Source organism: Siniperca chuatsi, linkage group LG9 (assembly GCF_020085105.1).
Source record: "Siniperca chuatsi isolate FFG_IHB_CAS linkage group LG9, ASM2008510v1, whole genome shotgun sequence".
Classification (NCBI taxonomy): domain Eukaryota; kingdom Metazoa; phylum Chordata; class Actinopteri; order Centrarchiformes; family Sinipercidae; genus Siniperca; species Siniperca chuatsi.
The window spans coordinates 15,375,028-15,394,815 of record NC_058050.1 but is presented as its reverse complement, the minus strand read 5'-3'; the positions used below and the strand labels follow the sequence as shown (position 1 = coordinate 15,394,815).

Sequence of the window (19,788 nt, the reverse complement as noted above, 5' to 3'; positions counted from 1 at the left end):
TGACGCCAAGCTGTATGCATTTTAATTGGAGTTTGGCTCCAGTCAGTCACGCAACACCGCCCTCCTTCGCGTAGCGGTGCAAAGATTGTTGCTTTTCAGAGCGGGCTGAGTGCTGATGGTGCATGTGTGTGCATGTCAGACTGGAGAGGGCAGACTGTCTGTTTAAGGCTATAGTATCTCCTCATTGGCTGTGTTCTTTCCTTTAGGTTAGGTTTAAAAAAAAAAAATAGATAAACTGGCTGTTTCCAAGATCTCCGCGTTCACCTGGAATTCACATCTGTAACTCTGTCAAGGTGAGTGCGTTTTTTTTTTTTTTTTTTTTGGCAAGTAAAATTCTGTGGTCTTTTACTAGATTGTCTATTTCTTTTACCAAGTAAGTCGTGTTTCCCCTTGGAAATCATGCCAGTTGAATAAGTCATTTAAAAGTTGCAGTGCAGTGCCTATGTTATTGCTCTTTGAGGCAGCAATGTAACTGAAACACTGTTCACAACAGTTAAACAGAGTGCTGTAAAATGAAAGAGTGCTCAATTATAAAGCTTTTAAGAGAAACAAGGCAACATTAAACTATATTTAGGACCATATTACTTTAAACACTAGGTTAAACTCTCCTGTAGGGGTTTCCAAGCAGTCGATCTTCAATATTCCTGTTAAAGTATGATCATAACATGTGATTCATACAATAAACACCAATAGATCCTTTCAGTCTCCATGGTAACTCTGAGCCCCCTTCCTCTTTCTCTATAAAAGTAAATACAAGTTGGGGAGTCTACAGTCTCCATATAAACCTAACACAACAGTAGCAAGCTATCAGTACAACCAGAGCCACAATGAATAATGTGCCTTTATAGTATGAGTGGCTGCATCTCTCATGCTGAGTGGCTGTAGGTGTGTAATCACAGTGAGCCCAGATAGGACCCTGATTTAATCAGGGTTTGGGCTCAAAATCTCACTACACAGTGTTTGGAGCAAAAACAGGAATATGGAGGATTTTACAATATTTCTTTTATGCAGATGGTATATGTAAGAGAATGTGTATGCCAGTTATCAGTACACTCCCTGATAATTGCAATTCTGTGCAAATCTAGCATAATAATAGTGATTCTTATACTGAATATGGGGCTTGTGCCAAAATGTCTATGTTAATCCTAAAAAATCTGGTTGAGTCTAGCTACTTTTGTTTGGTAAAATATTACTGTGGCTCACGTACAGAGTAGCTATAATTTTAGGACTTACACAGTGTTATCTCAGCTCTTTTGGGTTGTGTCAACAGTGCAACAGAGGAGGCTTTTCAGGTGCTGCTTGGGCTGTGTGTGTTTTGGAACATGTGTGCGGCTCGAGGGCTACTGAGAGTTTCTGTGAAAATGTCTGTCGTCACATGGAGTAAAGAAGGTGGATGGTGCCCACATCCTGCCTCAGATTGGTATACAGGTGAAGCACAAAATCACATACAGTGGAAAATTTTGGAAAGTAAATTTTGAAGGCTGGAGAGTTAAAACGCTCCTTTAATAAATACTTGGTAGATGGTAAAATTCAGCATGTGGACTACTTATCTTGTTCCACTGTCACAGCTGCATGGATTGTTTGGGTGGCCAATAGGTTACTTTTTCAGCTCCTGAGGCTTTTTGTTCTTATCACACCCAGGTCAGTGATTGCAGTCAAACACAGGGAGACTGTGAGGGAGAGGAATCAAAAGAATCTGTGGAATGCAGCAGAAGGAAAGAAAAACATCTTCATCTGTGAAAGTCATATATTTAAAACAGCAGTGAGACATTGCATTGCATGAGGTCACCTACACAGTTATTTTTAAATAAATGTGCACAACCTATAATCTATTAGATTCCACTGTGAACATCTATCCTGTATTTTTGTGAGTCTTTACATTAGATGGAGTGTTTCTGCACCCGCTGTGTGCTGTGTGTCCTTCACAAGTGTTCTGTTATATTGCATATATAACAGCCAGTCCAATACATTGATATTTACCAATCAATAATCCCCTTGCACTGATTAGTACCAGATAGTAGAGGATGTAGTATAATGTAATAAATGTAGTAGTATAATGTATGTAAATGTATAAGGTGAAGTCACTAAACACAGTATTATAAGTCATACAGTAACCTGTGTAGCATTGCTCCAGGGTCTGCTCTGCTCTTTTTCAATATCCACTAAACAACAAGTGAATAATGCAGGAAGTGGTGAAATAGCACCAGCAGAACAGCTGTTGTGAGCATCTCGTCCATGTGGCAGGTGTTGCTTCTTTTTGCACAGGCCTCTATAAATAATGGTTTCATATGTAAACAGGTAGATGTGGTTTTAGGCATGCAAAAGAAAAACTAAAGTTATGGACCATGTCTGCTTTTTCCTATATTTCCAATTTAATTTGAAGAAAGCATTTGTTTGGGAAAGAAAGGCAAAAGCAAAAAATGTGTCTGATTGTTTTCCAGTCAAAGTGACATTTAGCTTTTTAATGGCAGGTTTCGTCTCTTTTCTTCAGCCACCTCCAGGCATCAGAGAGGCTGAAGGAAGCTCAAAGGCTGATTTCATAACTCCCTTAGAGACTGCCAGATATCAGCATGAAATTTTAACGAGGGCGGCACTAGCAGATACTTTTAACTTAAAATCAATAGCACACTCACTCCACGATCGTAAACATGTTTTCACTGAAGTCCCACATTCAGCCTTGGTCATTCTCTTGGTTTGTAGGGCTAAATTATTCAAAATGCTCACCATCTCACATTTTCTGAACTAATACCTATATACAGTAATAGAGAATGTGATCTCAGTCTAATTATTAAATAATAAATTGCAGCTTCTGCGATTTGGATATTGCACATGGCCATATTGCAATTTCGATAATATTTCGATTCATTGTGCAGCCCTACTTTGCAGTTTTTACAGTTTCATCCTAACTGATTAAAAACCAGAGCCGTGTGAGTTTTTAACATTTAGATATAATAACGTTGTGCACCATAAAATGCATGTCAGTCCAGAAACTTTAGGGGTCTTGGTCCTCAGGTCTCCTATTCACCCCCATAGCATTCTTGGTCAGCAGCACATGTATTTAGGATCAGCTATTCTAGAGATTATGTACATTTTATGCAGTGTGTGATAGTGGGCCTTTCTGGGGGTCTTCTAGCATTTTCAACCATGCTAGATCCAGTCAGTCGGTCCACCATGAAATCTCCATGAAATTTTGTACATTTTGTACACGGGCCCAATTGGATGAATCCTACTGACTTTGGTGATCCCCTGACTTTTCATCATTAGGTCATATTTTAATTTGCCCAATACTTTGTTTTATGACCAAATACCTGGAAAAGTAATAACATTTCCATAAACCTCACCTGTACTTTGTATTTAGTGCTAAATTTAGCACTAAACTAAGATGGTGAACCTGGTAAATATAACCTGTTACACATCAGCATGTTAGCATTCTCACTGTGATGCATGTTAGCATGCTGATTAAAGCAGCATTTAGCTCAGAGAAACAATGTGCCTAAACAGAGCTGTTAACGTGGCTGCAGACTTAGTCTTGCTGGTATACAGTGACAGCTTTCATGATTTCATAGCTTATTTCTGTCAGAATGTCAGTCAAGTGCAGTTTTTTAAAGATGATTCATTCATTACAATCAAGCAAGAAATACATGGTGTTGTTTCCCTTGTTAGGATCATATAGTGAAAATGTCTGTGGGATTATACATTTCTCATACTTTGCAGTAAATTAGGTAAAGACAGTGCTGCATTTTGTAAAGTCCCCACCCTTTTGTTTCTTCAAGGAAGCTACAGTTTGAGTCAGCTTCTGGTGCTGTGACAGTCCATCTTCTATGATATATTATAACAGAGAGGGATTCATGATGTAGGCTCATCCATGCTCCAGTCCTGCAAGTTAGGAACGCTTTACTGATCAGGTTGACAGAGTTCAGGCATGAAGTGAATCTCTCAAGATGTGGTAACTCCTCTCAGTCAGTTTATCTCTGTCTGTCCAATGGAAGGTTATAGAAGACGATGCCATGTCTAAATATATCTGCACTCAAAGGACCTAGAGATTGCTTGTGGCAATACAGATGTTCTTTTCAATTTTTGTGATTTTTTTTGGTCACATTCATTATTATGAGGAAGGATCAGCATGCCAACAATGACATGGGTCCGCTTTATGTCATCATCCTCTACTCTGGGTCGACACCTCTGAATTAATATGAGAATAGAGGTGGAGATGCTGCTGTTGCATCCTAATCAGAGCAGTGGTCGAGTTGTAAACACTGTAATCTTTAATCTGGGAAAGCATCAGCTGGATCGTATACTGTCACGCAAGTTGCTACATGTGACACATCACGAAGAGCACTTTGTACCATGAAGTTCAGCACATTTTTGCTTTTTTCCCCCACTCCTTTAACAGTGAGTGTTGAGCTAAGCTGTGACTATATGCTGCGTCCTAATGACCTAGTGTTGAGTTATGAGGCTGTCAGGCTTCCCCATACTGTAAATATAACAAAGGAGAGGACCTCTGCCACACTCAGAGCAGACAAGAGAAAGAAATAGAGATTGAGAGAGGTAGGACAGGAGGGTGCATGTGGCGGATGTGGTTGTTTAACAGGATGCAGTGTGGTGTTTGTGAGAATGTGACAATCACATTTCAGAGAGTAGTACATGAATGAAAGACGTCCTATGCAGCAGCAAGTCATCAAGGGGGGAATTTATCTGTCTCTCCCTCATTATTACAATCATAACTCAGCAAGCGTTTTCTCTGAGGGTGAATATGATGAGTAGAGAAGACTTCAAACTCCACTACATACCGCTAAAAATGTAAGATTATAGATAGTGGAGAGAGAAGGGCACGCTTTGAGCCCAACAGCGTGAGCCTGGTTTTTGGAGTGGCTCCCTCTGGCCTTGGCAACCGTTCATCACCACGCCTTAAGCAGATCAGGAGCAGGCGTGACCATCTGTGAAGAGAAGGTGTGGCCACACACACACACAAACACACGCACACACAGACAGGGGCTGGCAGACATTATCCTGCTTGGTCAAGAGATGTACTAATGAATAATAGATCTCATGTTGGGATAAAGCCAATTTTGTCTCTGTGTCAGTCCTCTGGGCTAATGGCTTGCTGGGTGCTGCCATGCTGACCTGTGATATTGCTTGAAGAATATATTTTAAAAAAGAAACACTACTAGACTCTGTGGTGCCATGATTCTGCAGATGGATTTAAGAGGTGAGATTTATTTTCACCCAACTCCCAGTTACATTGTTCAGATCTTTTTGTGAAAAGATACAGGGCAGAAGTAATGGCTGGAGAAGGCGATTAATTACTGCGCCTGACAGTCTTTCACAGGGGAAAAACTAGAGACTATCAGGACTTTACTGTTTCCTGTGCAATGTTCTACTCCCTATGATAACTCTTCAAACTGCTCTGCGACTGATTGCAGCCTGTTGAAGGACCTTATCTGAAACTCTAATCACATCAGTTTTGAATGACACAATCTAAGAAATATTGCATTCAGATTTGAATTGCAAGTCTTCCTCTCTTATGTCGTCCCAGCCACTATTGTCGATGGTGTTATCATCATTTCATGAAGTTTGCATACTGAAAAGCATGAGACACCATTGTTAAGAGAATGAAGAGAGTGCTTAATCATCTGTGTTTGCTGCTGAAGAAATTAGATTGACGTTTACATCAATCTTCAGAAATTGTGTTCATAATATCTGGGCATAATAATTCATTTTCACACAAGTGCTCTGATTGAGTTTCTGAAAAATAAAAACTGGCAGTTGAAAGCTTGTAAGTTTGAAATACCTTGAATTTTAAAGTTATAGTTCAACATTTTGGGAAATACGCATATTGGCTTTTTTGCCGAGAGTTAGATGAGAAAATCAATACCACTCCCTGTCTGTGAATGTGGATACATATGAAACTACAGTCAGAAGCCTGTTAGCTTAGCTTAGCTTAAAGACTGGAAACAGGGGGCAACTGCTGGCCTGGCTCTGTCCAAAGGTAACAAAATCCGCCGACCATCACCTCTTAAGCTCACTAATTAACACATCATATCTTGTTTGTTTAATCCAAACAAAAACCAAAGTATAGCTAGCTAAGCTAACCGGCTGCTGGCTGTAGCTTCATATTTAACAATTTATGAGAGTCGTATCATTCTTCTCCTCCTACTCCGAAGAAAGCAAACAACGGTATTTCCTAAAATGTCAAACTTTAATTTTGAATATTACACTAAATCTTTTGCATTTTATTAAGTTGAATTTTTCCCCTCAGAGACGTTACATCAGCTTGTTATTACTTTAAAAGTAAAGAAATATGGAATAATAAAAAGCAGGTACATTGCAGTATTAAATCACAGTACTCTCTGTGTCACAAATTATTTCATTGTGGCCAAAGCATCAGGAGAATATTGTTTTCTGCTGATTTTTGATCCCACCCTTTCCTTCACTCCTTTTATGTCAGGGTTTCTCTTCCCCTTCCAAGAAAGAGTTCTGCATTTCAGTAATGAAATAACAAAGAATAAGTGGCATCATCACAGCAGGGCAATGCACAGATGTAATAAGATTACTGTTATTAAAGTGGTAACTTTTAGATGCAGCAAATGAGAGCCCAATGCGTCTCTTTTGGTGCTCCACTGCCACCACAGAATGTTCTTGTGCTGTTTCCAAAGCAAAGAGGAAGAATAATCCGTGTGCTCATGACAAACCAGCTCCAAATGAGTTTATCCTGCAGAGGAAAATTAAAGGCAATCAAACTTAAGCAAGGCCTTCTGATTTGGGTTTATCCAGATGGATGAATGGCAGCATTAGAGGAAAGGTAAATGACTCTCTAATTTCCCCACCAGAGTTACCAGAGTTTGCTTTGTCGCTAAAAAGCTTATTGAGAGGAATGATCTGTCAGAGAATGGCTGGTGGACTGCAGAGACAAGTTGGTTACCACAACACCATGTAGGTGTTTGGTGAACGCAGAGGCCATTTGTTTTGTCAAGTTTAGGCTGAAAAGACCAGAGAGAAGCTCAGAGCAGATTTTGCCTCCTGGAGCAGTTTTAAATTTACATTGATTTTCTTCTATATTTAGATCATTCGGTTTCATCAAACCAGTCTGTCACACATCAAAGGGAATCTATTTAGATTAAGTTCAAGCTGAAAAGCCATTCTTTTTATCTACTAAAATAAAAAGCATTTTTTTATTTCTTTCCAACAGCTCTGTTTGCTTTATGCATAAACATTGGCTATTTTTATAAACATAGGCCTCATAAACATGTGGAGCAAGTGCTTTTCATGGCTTGGAATTGGATTAGAATTCAATTCTCACAGCTGAGTTTTGCATATGAAATGTTATTTAAGAAATTATGTAAACCTCTATGTTCTTAAAGGTTATCTAAATATCATCTTATCAGCTTGGTAAAAGACAATATTCTATCTATATTTTAAGATGACTAATTTTTCACCTGGGGCCATGCCTACCTCTCAAGTAGCTTTAGGCACACTTTCTCTCACTTGTCGTTACTGAACTCCACCAGTATTGCGTCTCTCCTAAAACGAATTACACTCTCACTACTTTCATTTCGTATTTCTGAGCAGTGGGAGTCTGTTTTAGAGTCTGTTCCAACCCAGCTTCTTTTATTTACTGAAGTGCATCAGTGTGTCATTTTTTCTAAGAAAGCTGTATGTGAGGGTTCAACCATGAGACGTTTATTCTGGTGAGTCACGTCCTAATGATGCCTGTTAGGCTTGTCAGCCCTATGGCAGACTCTGGAGACAGTGGAAGGACAGAGGAACATCTGCAACATGAACTGCAGAATGTAATAGAGGACTTCTGTCAATCTAGTTAGTGCATCTTAAAAGGACATTAAGCCATCTATAACTTTCAACTGAGATCTATAGCTGACCAAGGATTTGTTGACAGTTCTCTGGTACGCCTTAAACTAACAAAACTAGGAGAGTTTGTGTTCGATAACAGATCATATGAGCTTTGAAAGGCAGAAATCTCAGCAGCTAGTGAGTGGTGTGTTTTGTCAAGCACCTCCAGACGTTTATAGTTATGATTTTTACTCATTATATTTTGGAATCACATGATTTATTGTGATAATATGCGTGCCATTGAGCATCCTGGTAAATTACGTGACTGGTGAGTTCAGCCAGAGACCTTTGTTGCACGTAGAGCTGAAACAACAGGTCGATTGACAGAAAACTAAAGTTATTTTTCAAGCAAAAATGCCAAATATTCATTGGTTTCAGCTTCTCCATCGCGAGACAGGCGTATTTCAGTATTTTCTGACATTTTATTGACCAAACGGTTATTCAGATGAGTAAGTAAGTTAGTTGCAGCCCAAGTTGCATGTCATCCTCATTTCTCTCCCCTCATTTCCTTCCTGCTCTACACTGCATACTATCTAATAAAAGGCAAAAACACCGCCAAAACATATAAAAACAAGACAGTCTACAGCCATGCTAGCGGCTCTGTGAGGCTGTACTGCATGTGGTGCATTGAACTAAATGCTAACGTTAGCATGGCAACATGCTCACAATAACAATGCTAACATGCTAGCAGGTAAAATGTTTACCATGGTCAGCATCTGTGTTAGCATGCTAATTAGCACTAAACAAAAATAATAATTTGATGCTGATGGGAATGTCATTTGTTTTGAAGCTTGGTCATAAACCAAAGTATAGGACACTTAAAAATTTTGACCTGGTGGTGGCAGCAGATTAAAAGTCAGGACATCAAAGTGATTACAATGCATCCTGAGTGAGACATGATTGTCTGTACCAAATTTCATGGCAATCTATCCAATACTTGTCAAGACGTCAATAGGATTCCTCCTCTGTCAACCATGCCGTCTGTACGAAATTTCATGGTAATCCATCAAACAGTTGTTAAGATATTTCAGTCTTGACCAAAGTTGTGGCACCGACCAAGAGACCGACACTGCCATCCACAGAGCCCTAAAAATGTATATGTTTGCTGGTTTCTCATTATAGAACAGTTGCCGGTACCACCCACCCACAACTGGAATATGCAAGAGATGCTGTCACCTTTCCACACAAATCGTTTAGCCTTTTGTGTAAGAGACATTTTGAAAAAACATCTGCATGTATATCTGTTCCTTTAACAAAGAAATTACAGGGTAAAGTGTGGCCTGAAAACCCGCCAGTAATGATTTACATGAGTGCTTATATTATACTACAAATAGACTGAACTTCAGTTAGCTTTTCACAAGAGATGTATAATGTTGCCATGTTCTTATTATTTGTCTGTATTTAACTTTATCCAGCCCAGAAAATAGGTCATTATCGTTGATCATCTCTCCATATTATATTTGTATTGTGACAAAACATCTAATTTGAAAATAACATGGGCACAGTTGAAATCTCTGAATGGTTTATTAGAAATTACATCTTAATACAATGTGTCTTGGATCATAAATAATATAAAGTGATATGCTTTATTCATTTGTTGTCCACTAAAACTTCAACACCAACTTACCCAATGTAATGAAAATGAATTTGACTTCTTCCCATATGATTTTATTAATATCGAGATGTTGCTGTGATGTGTATCATGATGTGGATTTTGTCCATACTGCCTGGTAGATATTTAATTTAATGGGATGCATGAATCATTCTTTGTAAAGGTCAGTACCATCTTTATCATAAAAGACTTTTATCCAAATATAGTAGTCACCAACATAAGACAGCTCTTTATTTATTTTTTATTTGATTTTATTTTCTTTTTTGATTTTTCTTTTCACCAGGCCAAGTGTTTGCTTCCAGTAGATTAGTAGTCCTGATCCCTAAACCTTGCATTTGTTTGTACATATTTGTGCTCATGTATATGTACTGCACATGTTCCCACGTGTCTTTTTGTGTTCATGCATTCATACATGAAAGGGAGGCCGTCTTAATGACAGTAGAACTTTCCCTGTAGCCTGTGTTTATCTTTGGTCCTCAGTAGCTGTCAGTGTTCATGTGATCCTCTCTGTTTCTTTGACCATACACACTGAATAAACACACTCAGCACTCACTGCCTGTCAGCGTCCCCCTTTTTGCCAAGCTGTGGTCTCAGGCATGACTGTTCTGCTCATTAGCATGAGCCACAACCACCTACACTTACACTGTCTTCATGTTAGACTACACTGTTTTCATGTGTCTACTTTTTTCTCAAATTCTCTGTTTAGTTGTGTTTCTCAGTCTGTAAATGACAGCAACAACTGTCAAGTGAAGTAAAAATCCATACTAACATTAACCCCAACCCCTGCAGCACAGCTCCTCTTTAATCTAATACAGTTTCATTGCAATCACTTACCGCATTTCGTCACTGCCATCAAAGAGCGTGTGCTCTTAAGTAAGAATGGGTAATCACTGGAGCTGTGATGTCTAATACTGCTGTCACCCTGATGAAAGCTCGAAAAGTGTTGTTGTTGTATCAGATGAAAGGGTGCCCTGAAGGGTGACAGTGGGACAGACCTGCGCATAGCTGGTGTGATCAGTGGAAAGTGGATGAATAAATCATAGGATAGATAGATTGGAGAATTGGATAGATAGATAGATAGATAGATAGATAGATAGATACTGCAGATAGATGACATTTAGTGTCCCTTAAATCAGTTGTCTGTAGCTTAGTCTGTCTCTGTCCTGGTTTGGTTAAATGCATTCAGCCATAACTGACAACATGCTACTAACAAAATGCACAAGACGTGCTGTCCTGCCTCTTTGTCTGTGTGTCCTGCGACTTTGATCCATTGATGTGGCTGCATTTTGGGCGCCGTGCTCTGTCAGTGTAAACCGCGGCCTGTAGTCCTCAGACAGAGTGGTGATGTAGGCTTGGCCTAAGGTTTCACATGACTACGCTTTTGTCTCTCCAATATGAGAGGCTGTGGCCATTATGCAGCACAAAGCTTGTGGATGCAGAGCAGGTAATGTGATTAACCTTGCTGCGGCTTCAAAGTGGTTGTCAACACGTGGCGTGTCTGATTCAGTCCGAGCCGGTGGGAGATACTGTCTGTATGATCATCCAGTTGTTTTCACTGGTAGAATGAAAATGGTTGACAAAATAATTAATTCTTAACACAAAGTCCACTTACTAGGTTTTTCCAGAGCTTTTAAAATGTCACAGTCTTCATCAACGGATCAAGTTTGCTCAGTTTTCAAGTAAAATGGTGTTTCATCATTGTACCATAATGTGACGAAAGTATATGTATTTTTATTAGAATATGCTAAGTGGTTTCTAACTCAACCATAGTCCAGGAGTTGAGCTGGATGATCTTTGTTTTATTGTTAAAATTGATAATTGATTTATAATTAAAGAACTTTATCAAGCAAAAATGCCAAACATTTGCCGGTTACAGTTTCTCCAATGTGAGAATTTGATGCTTTTCTCTTTTATATCATTATAAATTAAATACCTTTGGGTTTGGGGATGTTCTTTTGACAAAACAAGCAATTTGCAGATGTCACCTTGGGCTCTGCAAACGTGTGATGGGTTTCTTTACACTTCATTGATTAAATGATTAATAGATTAGTTGTAAAAAAAAAAATAAAAAAAAAAGATTCATCTTTTACCAAAAGCCAGAAAGTAGAAGCTGCAATTTTTTGATAAAGGTAAAATGAATAACAAAACAGCTTTATAATGAAGTACTGTAGAGCTGCAGAGATGCCCTGGCCTACAAATCTTTTTCTCCAGATGTAAGAAAACATGTTTGTTTGGTACAGATGCCAACAAATGTCACATCATCATTATTTTAATAGTTTTCTCAGTGAAAATGAAAATTGTGATGCAAAAATTATCATCCCTACTAATTGTGATTCATTTTCGCAATCGAAATATCTGTCAAAATAATTGCAAAATGATTTTTTTTACCATATCGTGCAGCCCTAGTTGCAGCCGTACATTGAATATCAGTTTGATTATTTCATGTATTATTTAAGGATGTTGCATACATTTGCCAAATTACAATATTTATTCATATGGGAAAAATATTCTTAATATTATTGTAATATTTAAGTCCAATATATTGCCTAATGAATACTTAGAGAGAATATATATTCTTATTTAGCCCCAGCCAAAACTATGAAAAAAGCATAGGCACTACTGTGAGTAAAAGAAGAAAATTCTAGACCAAAATATTTATAAATATTATATAGTCATGGCCTTGTCTCTTAAACAGAATCTCACAGATGGTCATTTAATACAGCGAAGAACTCAGACCCAGTGCTGCTAAGCATCCTCAGTAAAGCTAATGACCTGCTGCTTTTTCACATGTGGACGAACATGATTTACACAATTGTGCCTGGTTGTTGATCAGCACTTTGACAAACTGCCTCTCACAATGCGGTGAGGTGTGCTGACGTGTAGATCAGGAAAATAATGTTAATTAGTCTGTGTGAAGTGTGGCGGTTGCCATTTCCTATAAAAGGGCCCAGTTATTTTCACACTCTGTTGAAGTCATGATATTACATTTCACTGATGCTCTCACATCTCACTGCATCTTTACATGTGACATTTGCCTTTTATTCCCCCATCACTGCTGTGGAGTCAGATCAGCCACCACTCAGTGTCATTTACTCAAATGCTGAACCATGGGTTGAAATTCAGCTTCACTACAGCTTTTACTCAAGTACTGTTCGTCTATTATATGCTACTCCACTACATTTCACAAGGAAATACTGTAGTTTTAACTGACAGCTGTAGGTACTTTGCAGATTGAGATTTTAGATCATCTTAGATGGTCTACCCACCAGTGTTTGAAGTAGTTAAAATCACCTCTGCCTTACTTCAAATGCTGCTTACACATTAATGCATCAGTAATAATATAATACAGTATATAGAAAAAAATATGGCTACATTACAACTATCAACTATTTTTTCAGTAAATCAAATAATTATTTAGTCTAAAAAAATGTTAGAAGATAGTGAAAAATGTCCATTACAATTTCCCAGAGCATCAGGTGACATCTTCAGGTGTGGTTTTTCCAACCAGCAGTCAGCAGTGTTTTGCATTCTGGCTTGATGATTGACTTACATGTAATACATGTTATTACAATTCATTTTTGTCCATCAACTATTCGATTAGGCAATATAAAACAATATAACACCTTAAAATGGTCAATTTTGTATTATAAGTATGTCTACTTTTGATATTCAAGTACATTTTGTTTAGAGTTTGAATACATCTTCCAGCAATGCTGTACCACGTACTTGTGGGTGCTTTAGATTCATGATCCTTAAATACTGACAGTCCATCACTCTCTGCAAGAGTAAGATATGAATTATTTAAACCTGCGGTCTCTTCAGTTGCAGACCAATTTATGTCCTTCAGTCTTGTCTGTCAGTTTCATGTGCTGATGTTGAGAACTCTTCTGTGCACCTTCTCATTACATCCCATATTCTGCTACATGAAGATGAAAAAAACGAATCACTCTAAATAACCTAATGCATTTTTCAGTGAGACAGAGCTAAAAGGCTTTTAAAGGGCTTGCCTCTTAAAGCCATCTTTCTCTTCACCCTCTCTCCTCCTGACTCCTCTCCATCCCTTCTTCTCTTAGTAGAGGAATGTTCCTGGTACTCCAGCCGTAGCCTGCACTGGCCAGTCTGCAGCGAGATGGGCTCAGAGGAACACAGTACAGCCATGTCACAAAAGATATCCTCCCTGTCGCGCAGCAACAGCAGCTCCTCGTCCAAATATGACAGCCGACAGGTAACACACCAGCTGAAGACACTATAGGACTTGTCACACATCACCAACGAACATCCAGCTCCACATGCACTGTTCACTGGTTAAATAAGTCTCTGTGATCACATTATACTTACATTCATTTCCCTAGTATTACACATTTGGAAGGGTTAAAGTTTTAACTATTAGCCTCTCTGCATTCTTTTTTTCTGATTATACAGTTTGTGTATTGTAAATAAAGCAACTGCCGGTCCTCAGGGATTTCTCTGTGTCATGGGAGGAGAGTGATCTGACTGTAAATGCCTTAACTAAGCAAACTTTTGCTAAAAGATCCTGTGGTTTTCTCAGATGTTCTAGCAAGGTTTTTTTTTATCTCTTTATAAATCCAAGCCTGAGGAGACAGCCTCATCTGAACCTCTCTTTGCATTTTATATCTTCAGAAGCAAGGACTAAATGCTGCCAACTTGAGAAAGACCTTTTCTATTAGACAGTTCCCGTGACAGCCTCAGTCTCAGACCACAATATTTTCATCAAATGTGCAAAAAAAATGACTCACTATTTACCCACGTCTAAATTACTAAAATGCAATTTTGCATCATTTCCCTCTAAGGTAGTTCTCTTACACACAAATTGGTGAAGATATTAGCACCATGAACAAACTTCTTACATTTGTCTTGAGTGTTTATCTGTAGGCCGCAGACTCATACATTTTTCATTACCTGCAACAGCTTTTCTGTTTGGAAATTAAAGTAATAACGTTTCTCTCCAGTCCTGCCCATGGGACACACAGACACTAGTGGTCCATCTCTTTATAATAACAACAAATATAGGGACTGAAAAAATGTTTTCATTAGTAAAGAACCTCTGAACAAACGAATGAATGTTGTCTTAAAATCACATGCCTCAACATGCATGGACCAGAGTTTTACATCACCCATGAAAAATTAATTAACATTCCCTCAAAGAAAATCCAAATGTTAGCGGGTTTGGTCCCCACCTCCTCCTGTCCACATGTCGAAGTGTCCTTGGTTACTGAACCCCAATTTGCTCCTGATGGTTGGCCAGCACCCTGCATGGTAGCTCGCTGTCATCGGTGTGTGAGTTTGTGTGTGAATGGGTGAATGAGTGGCAAAAACCTTGTAAAGCACTTTGGATAAGATCACCTAAATAAATATAGCCATTTACGCTTTTTCGCAGGAAACAATCAGCTTAGCTTAGCATAAAGACTGGATAAAGGGGGAAACAGGTAGCCTGGCTCTGTCCGTAAGTAACAAAATCTGCCTACCAGCACATCTAAAGCTCACTTATTAATACGATATTAATTGTTTTTTTTAATCTGTACAAAAACAAAATGTAAAAACAACACATTGGGGTTTTACAGACGGTTATTTCTTGTAGTAACTTCCTGGAGCCCCCAACCCCCTTGTTAACCACAAATTACACTTCTTTTCTGTACGGATTAAACAAACAAGTTAATATAGTTAATATAATGTTTTGATTAGTAAGCTTTAGAGGTGCCAATCAAAAGTGGATTTTTTTACCATTGGACAGAGCCAGGCTAGCAGTTTCCCCCAGTTTCCTGTTGTTGTGATAACGAAAGCTAACCGTCTGCTGGCCGTAGGTTCATATTTACAGTGAGAGTGGCCAACTCTTGGCAAGAAAGCGAATGAGCGCATTTCCTAAAACATTGAGCTATTTCTTTAATATTAAGATTTTTTGAAACATTTAAGCTTGGGTACACACACTAGATTGCAGTATGTGGGTTAATGTTTTAGTTTTGGAAGAATATTGCTCATTCTTCACACAAACCATTTTAAAGCTGCAACAGGACGTACACTATGTTGGAAACATTCTTGATTTGCAATTTTCTTATGCTGAGACCTATCCCTGTAAGCACACATGTCTTCTTGTCTATTATCCATCCATCCATCCATTTTCTACCCTTTTCTACTTGGTCCCGTTAGGGGTCGCGGGTGACTGGAGCCTATACCAGTGACTTTGGGCCTTAGGCAGGGTACACCCTGGACAGTGGCCAACTCGTCGCAGGGCTAACACAGACACAGACAAGGACAGACAACCATTCACTCTCACATTCATTCAATACGGGCAATTTAGAGTTATCAATTAACCTAATCAATTAAGTTATCATTAACTTCCTGGGAGGAAGCCGGAGAACCCGGAGAGAACCCACGGTAACACGGGGAGGACATGCAGACTCCACCCAGAGACGTGTGACGTTGGTCTGGTCCGGGAATCTTGTCTATTATGTCATTGCTTTTTCTCTGAAAATGTCTCTTGACCTTGGAAATGTGCTCAGGCAGTGTGTGTCAATGACTCACTGTGTGACTGTGTCAGAGGGAGCTGTGACGAGCACTCAGGGAGAGTGAAAGAACAAACCACAAGCCACACCCTCTCCATCCCCCAACCCCCTTCAGAACTGAGGGGTTTATTTTAGATGGCCTCACCTCCAACAGTCAGCCTCCCTGACTGATGCAGTTTGTTTAGCCAGAACTGTTATATACTGGAACAGTCAAGGACACACTGAGATAACAAACACAGAGTCACCTCAAACTTCTGCCAAGAACCCAGAGTCCCCACTTGGATACATTTATGAAGGTATAATCCTAAAATACTGCATTACCAGCATAATGAATTTATACAAACAAGTGGCTGAACCTTTATGATTTTTTTCATTATCAGTTAATCTGGGTTTTTTTTCTTTTGATTCAATGAGAAAATCTTTAGTCTATAAAGTGTCCAAGGTGAGTACCCAAATATATTCCATTTACAATAATATAAAACAGAGAAGAGCAGCAAAGCTTCATGTTTGGATAGCTGGAATCGGGGAATGTTTTGCATTTGTGCTACTTTAATGACTCCAGAAATATATTTATTGCACTTCCTTAAAGTTGGGAAACTCACAAGAGATAGATGTTTTTTAAATGGTCAAGCATCCTGGTGACCTCGTTAAGACACTAACCATATAACCACAACGTTTCTGGTTTGATTCCAGCCTTTGTTGCATATGATACCTCTTCTCTCTCTCCCCATCTTTTGTCTATTTTTACAGTGTCAAACTGTCAATAAAGACAAAAATTACCAAAGTTCTAACTTGAAGCAGCAGAGGATGTCCTGACTTTTAGTCCCTAATATGGGTCAAGCTCTAAAAACACTGCATCCTACATTTCCCTCAGTGGCACCCCATTTATTGCTATGAAAGTTGTTCACCGGGTGCATGCACTGAAAAGCTTGTCAGGGGCTTGTCCTTCCCTGGTAAATGTCCATGTCTTTTCAAACTCCATGCTCCCAGTTTTTGTTATAAATGTATAATCTCCATGCCCAAGTCATGATAACCCTGATGACATCATCAGGGGGTTATTTTTTCAGACTTTTGAATGCTCCCTTTACAGCCACTAAAAGACATTATACAACTGCATTAAACAAGCTAAGTAGTATTATGTATGATGAGTAACCTGACCTTTACAGTATGTGTAAAATTAGTGGAGTGCCCCTTTAAATGATGCATCAAAATTATTGACCAATTTTCTGTTGATTGACTAATCGACTAATTTTTTCAGCACCAATATAAACTAAAAGCAATACAATCCACGAGTGATGCAATATTCTCTGTGTCCACAAAGATTACAAAACCCTCTGTTTATACTGTTTATGCTGCCTTCCCGGAATTCTCACTGCTGAAGTACATGACAGAGCTATATGGATAAGTCTATGATGAAATATCATCTTAATCTCTGTATTTGCAGGGGATTTTAGCATTCTAGTCTCAGTCAAGAATTTTTTTTTGTGAGGCGTCAGATTAGACAGGTAAGCTAATTTTGCAAATGGGACCATGAGGTGAAAGTAGTCTGTAAAGCCCCACACTGGACACCAAACCTCACAGGGCCACATTTTCACTCAGCAATCTCATCTCCCACTCCCACAGCCTCCCACTGACTGACTGACATTATATTGAAGGAGAGATTGAAAATCCTAACAGCATCAACAACCACAAATTACAATATGCTTTTGACTCAGACCTTGACTTTATTGTGTGGATGATTAATTTATTTTATGTTACCAAGCCTACCGGTAACTTTGATCTGCATATGTGTGAGCAAGCTGAGTGTCTGCTAACGTCTGTCTATAATCTCATAGTTCTCATAAACCATCTGTGCCCACAGGACAGCTGGGAAATAGTGGAGGGCCTGCGTGGAGGCTTCAGCAATGTCCTGGAGCCCCAGAAACAGGAGGGCTACATGCTGAAGAGGAGAAAGTGGCCTTTGAAGGGCTGGCATAAGGTATTATCCAACACCTGCAAGGTCCTTAAATGACCCATTTTACCTTATACTTACTCATCTCTCAGAGTGATAGACTTCATGACATATTTTTAGACATACTTGACAACTGAACATAATTTCCATTTCCCGGTTTTACCCTACGCTTTCCAGGTTGCTTCTACAAAAAAGCTGCTGATTCATTTGTGTTTTAAACTAATTGGATGAGCTTATTCGGTAGATGATTTCACCCACAGAGGAGTCACATGTGACCTGGGTCAGTGCCTGTTCATGCTCTGTCTAAAAGCTTTCACTGGGATGATACTGCCTAGAAATCTTGGTGTTCCTCTCAGATGCATTAGCTGATGGCCTGTTGGTTAATGGAGTTGTATACATTTAGTATTGACTTAGTCAGAGCTGTAAAAGGTGCTTTCAAGAGTCTGATTCAAGTGATGTACAGTAAGAGCACCAAGAATCACATTTATGAAGAGAGCGAAGGAGAAAGATTGCAACAGAGTGAGAGGAAGAGTAATAGAGGCAGACAAGAGGCTGGGATGACAAACATCTCACTGCAGAGACATTAACAACATACATTAACAAGAGGCTGTCATGATCACAGAGTCATAACAGTGACTTCAGACTTGCTGTCAGGGATGTTGCATATCATCCCGGCTGCATCTCATTCGCTCATTGTCCTCCCTTCTCCCTACAGAGATACTTTTTCCTGGACAAGGGCATCCTGAAGTATGGCAAATGCAGTGCTGATGTGAGTACAAAAGTCTGCTGGCTGCATACTATGTGGTCAGAAGATTACAAAGGTCTTTCGTAATGTTCTTGTTGTACTGCTGGCTGTCTTCACCAGAATATCTATCTGTGCCTCTAGATACAAAGGCCCTCATTCCCTCACAATCTCATTATCATTGATAGGAATCACACAGCGTATTTTACCTGCCAATCCCTCATAATTATATATCAGCCACGCAGAGGCTCTACTTGACCAGGGCTGAGCCAATAAAATGATTATTATTGCTGCTTTAAACACAGAATAGTGAATTTTAAAACTGAGCAGCATCCTGTTGCATTTGTATTATCTCCCGTCCAATATACTGTATTCATAACATTGAGTGTTGACTTTGCCTTACAGATTGAGAAAGGGAAGCTGCATGGCTGCATCGACGTGGGTCTCTCTGTCATGGCCATTAAGAAGAAAGCCAAGTGCATCGATCTTGATGCAGAGGAAAACATTTATCACCTGAAGGTAAAACGCAAGGCTGATGGATATAAGGCATTCCACACAGATTTACAGGTAGTGAGGTAAAACATGGATTATTCAGATTATTCCATTTTGATTCCCAGAGCATTAAAATGACTTTAAAATGAGCTCATATGTTATATATGTGGGTAAAGGACAATTACTGTGTGTGTTTTTCCACCTTCAAGCCTCCTCCACCTTACTTGTCCTTGTGTTGATTTGCGATTGTGGTATCTGCTCTTCAGATTAAGTCACAGGAGCTGTTTGATGAATGGGTGTCCAAACTGCGTCACCATCGGCTCTATCGGCAAAATGAGATTGCCATGTACCCTAACGAGAAGTCCTTCTACTATCCCCACTACCCATCCCCCAACTCCCCTAGCGTGGCTGAGAGTGCCTCTATCAGAAAGGTATACATGCACACTACACAGCACACTGTTAATGAAACCTATGTGATCTGTTTAAAGTAGAAACTCACTAAATGCTTTCTGCTCATGAATATCATTATTTTATCTGCAATATTTACTGAAGTCAAAGCCCCCCTACTGAAGAATTTCAAGAAAGCAAATTGTTATTGGACTGACCTTTGGGTCTGTTTGCT

The 19,788-nt window shown here is 39.2% G+C and overlaps 1 protein-coding gene across 9 annotated transcripts in view; it reads left to right on the top strand.

The window, feature by feature from the left end:
- The first annotated feature begins 65 nt into the window (after positions 1 to 65).
- osbpl3b (oxysterol binding protein-like 3b) overlaps positions 66 to 19,788 on the top strand; it is a 32,894-nt gene continuing 13,171 nt past the window's right edge. For 4 of the 9 annotated variants that reach the window (XM_044207448.1, XM_044207447.1, XM_044207443.1 and 1 more), the window contains exons 1-6: positions 5,170 to 5,209; positions 13,534 to 13,685; positions 17,843 to 17,959; positions 18,648 to 18,701; positions 19,080 to 19,193; positions 19,433 to 19,597. In XM_044207448.1, the coding sequence (XP_044063383.1) occupies positions 5,185 to 5,209; positions 13,534 to 13,685; positions 17,843 to 17,959; positions 18,648 to 18,701; positions 19,080 to 19,193; positions 19,433 to 19,597 (627 nt within the window). In that variant the 5' untranslated portion in view covers positions 5,170 to 5,184. Of the gene's footprint in view, positions 294 to 4,220; positions 4,951 to 5,021; positions 5,210 to 13,533; positions 13,686 to 17,842; positions 17,960 to 18,647; positions 18,702 to 19,079; positions 19,194 to 19,432; positions 19,598 to 19,788 lie in introns of those variants that run through there. The other 5 variants (XM_044207445.1, XM_044207444.1, XM_044207446.1 and 2 more) reach the window with 5 other exon arrangements.